The sequence below is a fragment of the Artemia sp. Qi Xiang Cuo genome, chromosome 6 (assembly GCF_049724085.1).
Source record: "Artemia sp. Qi Xiang Cuo chromosome 6, ASM4972408v1, whole genome shotgun sequence".
Classification (NCBI taxonomy): Eukaryota; Metazoa; Arthropoda; class Branchiopoda; order Anostraca; family Artemiidae; genus Artemia; species Artemia sp. Qi Xiang Cuo.
The window spans coordinates 36,374,361-36,386,856 of record NC_142799.1 but is presented as its reverse complement, the minus strand read 5'-3'; the positions used below and the strand labels follow the sequence as shown (position 1 = coordinate 36,386,856).

Below are 12,496 nucleotides of genomic sequence, written 5' to 3'. Positions count from 1 at the left end.
AAGACACGCAGAGCTGATGGAATTTTCGTTTCAATGAAGTGCCACTTTAACCGTTTTCTACTCGCAAAGGTGTATAAGACTTTTGTTTTGCCACATGTGCTAGCCTTATCTCCGTTTTGGAAAATATTTACTTCGTCTGATCGCCACAGTATTCGGTCTACTCTCTACTGATATAGTAAGAATCTGCTTCGTCTTCCAATTTGGACGAGGAATTCAAAAATATCTCTGAAGTACGGTATAGTCGACCCGCTTATAGCTGTACTGAATCACTGTGCTCGATTTACAAAGGTATTTGAACTAAGCCACACTTTGTTATGCGTCGCAATAACTGAAATTTGTCAATTTTTTTTGTCGTAGTAATGTTCTTAATCTCGTTTTTCTGTAGTTGAGTTTTATTTGGACATTTTGTTGGCATTTGTTGTTATTTTTTTCTCTTATTGTACTCCATTTACAACATTTTGTATGTTTAATAATGGGTAATAAAATAATAATAATTTATTTCTAAAGCTACTTACAATCTATACGAAATAAACAGATAACATAAACAACGATTTTTAACTGAACTACGGCAGCAAAGTTGGAGGTCATACCATAGCAATATAGCTTTATGAAAAGACTGTTGAATGCTCTGGATTGACTGTGCCAGTTCCATTATTATTGTGAACCTTGTATTATTGATTTCATTGTGAACTTTCTAAGGATTTGATTTCAAATTCTTACAATAGTTTCAATAATTGCAATTTGCGGAGTTATTAGGTAACCTTTTCTTTCAAATTGGCTCTCTCTTACTGTTACTGAACCTTGATGAAGCAAGATTAGAGAGCACAAACTGAGGGATTTAGAACTTTCCATCCTCGAAGTTACATTGATCCTTAAGCTACATAAGATTGATTCAACTAATATCTGGAATCAAATAACTCCACATATTTTTCGATGTTTTTTATTCCTTTTTTCAGTTTGTTCACCTATTAGGATTGTTCTTATTGCGTGATTTTTTTTTGTTCTCATTTTACATAACCGAAATATGATTTCAGTTATTGCTTTGGCACAGGTCAATTCACCTTTGTTAGGGTGGCCAAACTAGGTTGATGTAAGAGTTGTATAGCACACTGTCTAGAACATTAAAATACATACAGCCAACCAAAGATAAAAGCACGTTTCCGTTCTTCCAACAAACCATTGCTTAAAAAAGCACGTGCCAGCTTATAATGATTTACAATGCAACATGCATCAGACTTCAACTAAGCTTAGGGGCCTACTAAGCTAGAAATAAAAGGACGTTTCCAGTGCTGTTTAAGGGAAATATTAATATAGCAACATCCCATGTTAAAGGAGGTATGAGATATACTGACATAGTCATTAATGTAGATCTGATGGAAGAAACCAAGAAATGTAATTTCCGACATCCTATTGGGATAAGGGAACCCACGCTTCCCAAACCGCCGACCAAGAAAATGGCGGAGCAGTATCGCGCAAACGATGTATGACTTCACCCTCCACTGATGGAGACAAAGGTGTACCTTTATCACTAATGTGACCTAGTTTAATGCCAGCATATGAGTAAGAAAGGGCAGAATCCTTGCCAGACCGCCCCATATAACTTATGGGGCATTTGGCCAAAATGCAGACATTTATCAAATAAAGCAGAATAAAGCAAAGAGGGGAAGAGGGGAATAAAGCAAAGAATACAAAGAGGAGAAGAATAAAGCAACCGAGCTCCAAACACGCAATGAGGAAAGCACCATTCTAAGAGCGTGGTATTTATCATTCTAAAAACTTAGACGGTTGGAAACTATCCAATTACTGTTCTAGTGATGTTTCAGCCATTATGGTTAAAACATAACTAGTTTTGAACATCTGGTGGTATCTCGGGATAAATGCCTCAGGATCAAAGCCTGCGAAAGTAATGGAACTGGTAGAATTTGATAAAAATGAAGAATACCCTGTTGTAAGCGAGGCTCGTTGACTGATTTCAAGACAAGAAAAAGGAAAGAGGCGCTAGATTTAACAATAATTTCTTACCGCACGCTTGAAATACTCGAAAAATCTTATTGTATTAATTCTAATTTAGGGGGATAGGCTAGAGTATAAGATCTAAGGGAGGACTGGTCCAAAAGCTGTGGATGATGTTCGACTTTTTTAAGCCCTTACTGCTGATAGGGTACATCCCATCATGCTCCGAAAAGTACGGGAGAGTTTACAAGCCCATTATATTGGGATTGCTACGAGGAGCATCACTTTAAGATATATTCCAAATATGTGGCTAAAAAAGAAGAATTTTATACCTATGTCTGGGGAAAAAGGCTAGTCTAATCCCAGACCTTACCGACTGATCATACTAGCATCGTTTCAACTGGAAATGATGGAGCAATTAATAGATTGTTATCTGAATAGCAATCGAAGGACCAAAAATATGGTTGCAAAGAACCAAATGGATTTTGAAACCGGATGCTCCGAGAAAAAAGCTGTAAACCAAGTGGTATAGCGTGTAGAGAAAGCTCTTAGATATATGAAAGCTCTTGAAGCATGCTTTTGGCATATTTCTAGACATAAAAGGTTGTTTGACGGTGCTACTTTTGAAACCATAGAAATATTTATGGAAGAAGGGAACATAGACAAATCTGATTCAGAGTGTCCCGATAGTCTCTGGAATCAGTAAGTGGCCGTGGAGTTAAAGAGAATAAAAAAGTCAAAGAATGAGATAGCAGTATTCGCAAATAAAAGGACAAGGGAAGTTCTCATAACTTAAAAAATAGATGATTATCTGATAACACTATAAAAACTGGGAAAATATTTGGGGATCATTATTGGTCATCAGTTGAGCTGGAAAGCTCATTGTGCAGAGAAAGTACGGAAAGTCAGAGTTTTCCTAATCCAATGCCAAAGAATGGCAAGGATAAAATTGTCCTAGAACCGGACAAAATTAAATATCTGCATTAGACGGTATTTCGACCAATCCTCTCATATTATGCACTGCTCTTCGTCAAATCAACTCGAGTTATGAACCACATAACCCCTTTAATAAGGGTACAAGTAGTAGCCTGCTTAAAAATCACCTTAGCGTATGATACTACGTCCGTGGCAAAGGACGCCACACCTGACGTGGCATGCGACTGCCAATTATTCTGGCAGAATCATTGTCAGATGCAAAATATTCTACCTCTGGAATCTTTTCTATAGATTCCAGTCTGAAGAAAACTTTCTAGAGGAAGAAGAAAAATAAAGTGCTATTAGGCTGCAGACTGCTAGACTGATTGCAGACTGATTATTGAACTCAGAGACAACAGATACGAACTGAAAAAATCAAAACATGTGGACACCTGCAACTCGTTATTGCTGGAGCTGTAGATGCCTAAGTGCTCTAGATGCCTAAGGATAATATTGTCCCATAGTTAGAACTGAAAGGTTTAAAAGCTGTAGATGCCTAAGTGCTCTAGATGCCTAAGGATAATATTGTCCCATAGGTAAAACTGAAAGGCAATTTCAGACTGCAATAAAGGATAAAAAGGTAATTTTTTTTTTTTTTTTTTTTTTTTTTTTTTTAATGTTTTTTTTTTTTTTATGTACCTGGAGGACAAGTATGGTGATTTTGTGATTGGTGGTAGGAACTGCGTGCGAAGGGGAATGATTTTTTATTTTATTTTATTTTTTTTTAGGCCTAGGTTGTATATTTCTGCTGTGAATATGAAATTTTGATATATGCCTACCCTTAGGACAACCTGACCCCAGGTTCTTGGGTCGGTAGTGAGTAAAATGTATTGTCCTTGTGTGTGTTAATAAATTACTATTACTATTACTATAAAATGGACAGCGGCGAGGTTCTAAGCCCATGCAAAAAAAAAGACTAGAAAAATGATATACCAGAATGAACCGGGCTTGAATGAGGAGATAACAGGTTAAGGTGATATGCTACGGCCTTCCAGGCTGAAATTTTGGAACAGAACAGGCAGCTAAGAGACTAATGTGAATAGAAAGTACGGATAGAGATACGTGTATATTAATTTATAACCAATCATATTTCAAGGCGTTTGAGAATACTAAGAGCAAACAAAAACTGAGTTGTAACGCCTTGAAGCACTGAACAGACTAGCATTCAATGAAAATCGAATTATATTGATTTGGGCTCCAACACCCCCTGCGATTACAGGTAATGAACTGGTGGATGAAGCAACTAAGGCTTGGACATCACTGGTATTCTATGGATCGGAACTTCACATTCCCATTTCTAAAAGCTGCTGAAAAGCGGAAAAAAGGAGACGGAACTATGAGAGGGCGAAACAGAATTATGTAGTTTATGGGGTGTGAAGGCAATGGGTTTTTGTGGCCTGAGTCTTGACTGAACTTAGTGATTTCACCTATAATAACAACCACAACAATAAAACGACTTGTTTATATAAGTACCTTAGACGTTTTCTATTCCTGCTCATAATCGAGAAACGATTATTTTTTCTTCGGGAAAGTTAGCCAATTTATTGCCTGAAAGATAAATACACCATTCAACACTCTTTCCAAATATAATAATTGCAGCCTCCGCATATTCCTTTCGCTGCTCTGGGACTATAAAAGTGAAACATGATTACTTATGCTATATACGAAATAACAATGCTGTGGTTAAGGTAGGAAATGAGGTTGACTGATCAAATCAGGAGTTAAGCAGGGTCATGTTCTATCCCCCTTTATATGGATTATTTTGATGGACTTTATCTTAAGGAGCACAGGAAAGGCAATGGGATACCAAGGAATCAAATGGGGAGGAAAAACTCCTGGAATTTGACTATGCTGATGATTTAGGGATCCTAGATGAAAGTGTGAGCAAAATGAATGAACTTTTAGAGGTTTTGCGAGTTGAGGGTGCTAGAATAGGTTTAAAAATTAATGTTCTGAAGACTAAGTCGCTAAGGCTAGGAATAAGTTAAGATGAAAAGGTGACGTTGGGTAACGAAGAGACTGACCAGGTGGACAGCTTCACTTACCTTGGTACTATTATTAGTAAAGACGGTGGAAGCATTGAAGATGTTAAAAGTAGGATAGCCAAGGCTCAGGGTGCTTTTTTGTAAAAAAAAAAAAAGTTTGGAAGAATAGGAAGATAAGTCTGCAAACCAACATTTGAATATTTGAAGCTACAGTGATGACAGTGGTCAAATATGACTCAGAAGCATGGGCGCTCCGAAAAACGGATGAAGATTTGCTAGATGTTTTCCAGAAAAATTTGCTTAAGGATTGTTTTGGGTACCCGGCTGACTGGCCGTATTTAAAACAGTATGCTGTACAGAAAGTGTGGTTCAATCCCGCTTTCTAGGGCTATAAAGAGAGAAAGGTTGAGATGGCTAGAGCACGTTCTTCGGATGAAGGATGACATATTACCAAAGATTGTCTTTTTCGGCCAACTGTCTATGGCTAAACGGAAAGCAGGTCATCCGTGATTGGGATAGGAGGATGTCATAAAGAATGATTTAAAGGAAATGGGAACTTCCTGGGAGGGTGTAAAGAGGAAGACTTTAGACAGATCGGGATAGAGGAGGAGCGCGCATAGCTGTATTTGGTGCTGCAGTGAGTTGTTAGCAGTAGTAGTGATCATAGTAGGATCCACAAGAAGCATATCAAAGGTCAAAAGATTGCATCTGACTTATGAGAAGCGGTTCGGCCACCCTTCATACGTATATTAGATCCCTTACCATTTTCAAGATGCTCCTTCCTTATTCCGCTGACATATGTCCTAAAGTTTGTAACTTGTTCACCGGGCTTAACATACTTGTCATAGATGCAATGACCAAAATGGTTTACAATTGATACTCTAGCGACCACATTTTCATCATTAATGCCAACACCAACCATCTCACAGTCCATTGCCACAACTTTTGTAAGTCTTAAAAAGAAAATCGAACCAGTACTTAGAAAACGCTTTGATTATATAAAATAAGTTTTATTTTATTTTTAATAAGTGTCGTACATTAACCCGAGCAGTCTTGTTTATCAAACTAGATCTATATTATTAGGCCAACCTGAAGTGTTGGAGCAACCTGAGGTCAGTTTCACTGACGAAAGAATAAAAGATGCAAGGAATTGGTCTTGTTTTATTGCCCTTGATTGAATGGCGTTATTGTCAGCCTTAAAAGACTTTAAGAATGGCATATCTCAAGAAGAAATTTTTCATTAAAAAAAAAAAAAAAAAAACAAATAATAACACTTCCTTTAAAGACAGCCCGGGACTATACTTCACTCTTCAAACAAACCATAAAAGTAAATGGTTTATTACTTCGCCTCAAAACTAAAAATCTAACATAATCTGTGTGGTTGTTTCTAAACTTGCAACGTGAACAAGCGAAGGCTATATTATTTTGTTTCAAAACATAACACCTATTAATTATTTTTACATGTGATTGAGGCTGAAAAATCTTATTCTACGCCCATCACCAACTGATGACTGTGTAAACATTTTGCTAATTACTGCCAAACTAAGATATTGCATTGCAGTTTTATTTATATTTGCATAAACATTTACATGAAGACAGATTTTCCTATTCAATAATGTCCTGGAAGCAAATACAAGACTGACCAATTAGTAGAAGTATCTAACCCCCGGCTTTGAATAGCATGAAGCTTTACGATCCATGCCTACAAGTCACAAGTCACTCAATGTCTTGAAGGAGACAACCCTTGACAATTGGACCCTGAACCCTATGTAACATCTAACCAAATCTCAAGTGACTGAGGACACTTTAGAGCGGAACGTGGGGCTCAGAAGTGGTAAAGCTTCAACTATGTTGAAGCCCATCAACTATGTCCCTTGGCCCAAAATTACTTGCCTATAAGTTTCAATCAGAATGGAAGTTGAAGAACCACCTCCCCCTCTGAAAATCGTCATTCTCATGTCCCCTAGGCCCAGGAATTTCAAGCTGATAAGTCTATAAAAAAAATGCATGTCAAGCTGGGTACTTAAAAGCTGGCGAAGGGATTTAGCCTGTAAGGGTCCAAGGTCCCACTTTGTGCTACCGATGATCCAGATAAAATTCTTACAGGACTAAATGCCAAGTTTCTGTTTACTAGGAATACTAGCTGAAAATCCTTGCATGACTGCGGTTCAAACACTGTGAAATATGTCCTTATTTTAATAAAAGGTTTAAAAAAGGACAGCAGAACGACAGGCCCCTTTTAGCCCCTAGCTTATTTTTGCAGCGAATCAGATGTTTCACTCATTTTTGGGCTGTCATTGTCTGAACTTTTGCAGCTGTGTGCCAGAACTAAAGTTGTTAACCCTCTACAAATTTCCAAATTGGTTTATCTCATGAACGAATTTTTGCACAAATGCCGGTGAATTTACATTCATCAGCTCGTAAAGGAGTATCAATAAGCGCTAGAAAAATGTTATAGAAAACTGTAACTCTTTTAGTTCGAAATTTAATTTTCTTGCTTGGGACATATTTTTAATTTTACTGCTACGAAAGGAGCAAAAAAAACCTCTTATTTCTGAACCAATATAGGCCTAAAGTTTATGAAGTACATTGTAATACTGTTCCTATATCTCAGTCCTAAACACCAAAAATGAGATCACAAGTACAACATAATCATAAACAGAAATGACTTATAAAAGTAGGTTGCATTACTTTCAAAACCCATGGGAAAACTGACCTTTTTGGATCTACAAACTTTTCTATTGATTATTCTTCAATAAAAATTTGCCAATGGGGCAAAGGACTGTCGCACATCTTACTTTTTATTCAAAAGCATAAACACAAATTGATGAAACGACAGCTAGGGGGAACAACTTAAGATAGTCCTCTCTGACAGATGCTTTAAATCTCAACTTCAGCTCACACACAGTTATCTTTGGCTATGGACAAGAAAACACCATCCTTTTTGGCTACAGTCGATAATTATACACGGCTTTCCAAAATATAAAGCCATATTTGTCAATTCGACGGCGGTCCTCACTTCCAACAAAAACCACAGAGGATACCTTTATCACTTCATCACAACAAACAGAAATCGGCGGCAGAAGAGAAACCAAGCGTTCCTCCCCCAAGATAATCATATAAAATTTTCTAAAGATATATTATATGATCATCTTTTAGAGATACAACAACTTGGAAATTAAATGCATTCGCGCAAGAGCTTTCTATTGTAGAAAATTCATGCAGAGATTCCGGTCGCAGAATAACGTGATATAAACGATAATGATAAGTCTTCCTGTCTAATAGATTAAAAGATAATGCTAGAAAATTGAGCTTTCCCACAACAGGATTGATTAATATCCATAAAGGAACATATTAATATGCGTAAAAGGATACACGATTCGGATGAACTATTAAAGACAGACGGTGAATAATCAACAAAATCACATGCAAATAAAACAGCTCATACACAAAAGCAGGTAATGATTAGGGCCATAAATTCAATCGTTATAATTCTCCATAAAAAGTAAAGTTTAGCCAAAAATCAAAATAATTAATAATAGTGCTTGGATATGGCCCTAATGGTCTGGCCATTTTCGAAAAAAGTGACTAGCCGCAGTTAACAGGTAACTGAGTTCAAGGTTCAAATCGTTTGATGATCCTAATGTATAATGTTCTAGATGCACAATCACATGTAAACACAAAAGGCAAAAATAAAATAAATGGAAAAGCTCATTCAAAAGTGAAAAACACTGAAATTGAAAAGCAGAATACAGCATGGTATAGAGGAAAGGGGAAGGTCACGATGTTTCTTCTTTGCTTATCAGAAGAAATTGAAAGCTCATTATTTTAACACAATACCAATAACCCTGCACTTCCTTTGGGAGTTTCATCATCTTCCTTACTCGGAAATTAAAAAAGGTTGGCTGAGTTCGCAGTATTGCGCACCATCAATGGTCCCCTGAAAGTTTATAGGGAAGTAGAAGAATGTCGTATATCTCATATCTGTCTTTCATATATGCGTTTCCATTTATCTTTGTATCGACAAACGGCTTAACTTGTTCAAGCTAATAATCTGGAATTAATACAGAACAATCTCGATACCATTGGTGAGATTTTAAATGTTAAGATTGAGGCCCTAATTATCAGATAAATGTCTTGTTTCTTCTATGTATAGACTGCTTCCGTCCGCGTTTTAGTTTTTAATCTTAAACATGGTAGCATTAATATTTCTGTTTGAGTCATCAAACTAGCAGACTAAATCTTCTTTCATTGATTTCGCTTTCTTGATACTATCAAATTTAGTTTTAGACGGTCATTGATAAATGCTTCTTCTGATTGATTGGCATACCCACTGGCCCAAAGAGAGGCAATTTTACTTTTTGTGTTTAAATGTTTTCATAATTAATCCTAGTCCAAGCTCACGTAAGTCAAAATTCAAAAAGACACGCATCCGTAATGTTTCTTCTGGCAAAAAAAAAATACAAAATTCCACATTTTCGTATATAGGAGCTAGAAACCTGTACGGTAGGGTTTACTGATATGCTAAATCTGATGGTGTGAGTTTCATTAAAATCACTTGATGGTTTTGGGATATTTCCCCTTTTTCCAAAAATTGGGTAAATAATCTGAGGCTCGTAAATTTTGATGAGTAACATTAAACTTGGTGAATTTTATACATTTTGAATAAGCCTGAAAATTCGATTCTTTTGATATATATTTATTGTTATCAAGACTCTGATTCTTAGAGTTTTTGTTACTATTGAGCCGTATCGCTCCTTACTTACAGTTTGTTCTTACGAACTGTTTGATATGAATAAAAAGTGAGCTTGATTTTGGCGGGTCCATATCCAAAATTGAAGCCCAACAGCGCGCGGAAGTTCACTTATCATAAATTGGAAAGTAGCTATGAAAAACGTTTCAGCTATTTAACGATTGAGCGCTGAACAAATGCTAGATAAAACGAAAAATAAAACATGGGATGCGGGCTATTCGTGGTAGGAGATTTAATCGTTTCCCAAGACATCCGGTCAAAATTTTGACATAGCCATTTGATTCAGCATAGGTGAAATGACCCATGACTATACCTTTAGGGATGACATGACCCCTCCACCCCCTAGTCCATATGGAAGAGCTGTTTCCACGGGGATAATTTTCTGTGAGGAGAAAAGTTTCTTGGGGGAATTTTCTAGGGGATCTTTTACACAGTGGAGAGAGAAGGAGGTTTCCTGGCATGAATAACGGTTTGAATAACGGTTGAAAATTAAATAAAAACAAGCAAGCTCTTTTAACTGAAAGTAAGCAACAACATTGACACTTATAACGGATAGAAGTTATTTCGTATATAGAGGCTGCCCCCTCCTCAATCCCTCGCTTTTTACGAGCTGCCCCTTCGCTCTTTCCGAGGACTGCCCCCTCGTGTACACAATAGGGCAGAGCAAATATACATAACGACTACTAATATAGAACCAATCATAGGCCGCGTTGTTCCGTAACTGTAAAATTCAAAAAAAGCTAAGTTGTTGGTTTGATTAAAATGTAACAATCATCATAGAGGAAAAAAAAAATCTTTTTTTGGAATTTATGCTCAGTTGACTAGGTCCTGAGAATGCAACTGATTAAATTTTAGTGAGGACTTAGTCAAACTAGTTGCTAAAAAAGATATATAGTATTGGACAGTCAAAATGTTTCTGCCATACGTTTTAGGGATTACTCTTTATTTCGAGGGATGTATGAACGTGCAAAATGGAGTCAGTGAAGTGCTCTGACACTAATTCTTTTATTTATTTTTTTTAATACACAATGTGGACTTGAGCGATTTAGCATCTGAGAGGCTCCCTTAATTCATTAAACTCATAACTATGAGAAAAAATATAATATATTTCAAAACAGGAGCTGAGCCGTAAGCAATTGAGTTAATGTAGGGAAAAGATGCGTGGAAGAAACTACAAGTAAAGTGGATACGTCCCCCCAGATCAACCAGCTGCTACCCTCCACTCACCAAATGCAATTACAGCTTGACTGGGAATTCCTTACAAACTAATTATTTCGGGGAAAATGCTTTCGGGCTATTCTTTAATTCCAAAAAGCAGTCATAAATCCAGAGGGACGCAATGCAACTCAGTATGTATTTAAATACATAGGAAATCATGTCAAGATTTATCTCCCTTGTTCTTTGCTACCGCACACCCATTTCACTATTTCGTGTTCTGATGCTATAACTTTGTAACAAAGAGAAAATATGGCCTGACTACACAAGGAAGCTATTAGTAGTAAGCTAGAATGCACTCCAGCCAGTGATTGCGTAATATGCCTTACCACGGGCCAGGCATCTATATATTTGAACCCTACGCCTAAGGCATAGATATGTGTGTAGGTTTTCAAGTAATTGGGTTACCATGGTCATTTGCCAAGAGGTACCATTTCTACAGAAGTTATAGTAATTTGAAATATCATGTGAAATTTGATTGAAGGTATATACTTTGCGTACGCGCCCGTACAAACAGTTTTTTTCTGTTAATTTTACTTTTACTGGTAATTACAATATTTGCCCGGGAATTAAGAAATTTAAAAATTTCATTATACTGGTAAATAAACCTTTTCCAAGAGTTTTTACCAAATTTAAAAGTTCAATGTCTTTTTTTTTTTTTTTTTTTTATTTTTAAATAAAAAACGATTTGTATTTTTTTTTTGCCAATTATTTTTTTTATAAATTAAGGTTTAATATTATATTATCCACCAGTTTTTAATAGTTTATATTCGAGATAACGCTACAAGCATTTTTTGTAAAAAACATTTACATAGAAAAATGGATAATTCTAAGCAATTTCTGGTGAGTAAAAAAAATATTCTCATTATTATATTAAAAGGAAATTGTCTTGTCATTAAGTTAAGTGTATTAATTGTTACAAAAGCTTCCTTTTTTGAGTTTCGGTTTTTTCTTACTTATAGCTCGTTATAATGTACTGCTTGAAAATGTATTTCAGTGATATTTTAGATCTTAGTAGGCCATTGATGCTTTTAATCTTTCGAAGAAGAAGAATCAAAACAATTTAGAATCTATGCTGCTTACGGTGATTGACCGAGTCATGTTAATTAACTTTTCCACTTCTTAAATTTCTATTTATACATTTGATTGAAATCTGATAGTTTAAAGAGGAAAAAGGCTGTTATACCAAAGAGTTTAATAATTTCTGACTAAATTGACTTTGAGTTTCACAAAATGTTCATAACCGCATGATTAGTAACAATTTTACGCTTGGGTATACAAAGAGGAGGCTCGCTGAAGGAAGTGTCAGTGACCGGATAATACTTAATAAGAAAAAACAAATCTGTTCTTATTCTAAAAAAAAAATCTAAATTTGTAACAATGAGTATTTTATTTTGTTAATAAAGGAAAATACAAATATTTATTTAATTGAAAAAAAAAAATGTTTTACACTACTTTAGACGCCTAACATAAACTGAATTATTTTCCAAACCCAAAATGCATTTTTGCTACATGCTAAATTTTTGTCTTTTTTTTTAAAGGAAGAACATACGTGCAATAAGCCCCCTTCTGAAAAAAAAGCAAGATTGAGCGAAGGTATATTAATGCAAGCTGC

At 35.9% G+C, this 12,496-nt stretch overlaps 1 protein-coding gene across 1 annotated transcript in view; it reads right to left on the bottom strand.

Moving 5' to 3' along the window:
- Positions 1 to 8,044, bottom strand: part of LOC148951181 (RNA exonuclease 4) — a 33,955-nt gene extending 25,911 nt beyond the window's left edge. The window contains exons 1-2 of the mRNA XM_089090172.1: positions 7,712 to 8,044; positions 5,676 to 5,866 (exon numbers count right to left, since the gene is read on the bottom strand). Of these exons, the coding sequence (XP_088946298.1) occupies positions 5,676 to 5,866; positions 7,712 to 7,728 (208 nt within the window). The 5' untranslated portion in view covers positions 7,729 to 8,044. The remainder of the gene's footprint in view (positions 1 to 5,675; positions 5,867 to 7,711) is intronic.
- Positions 8,045 to 12,496: the final 4,452 nt, after the last annotated feature.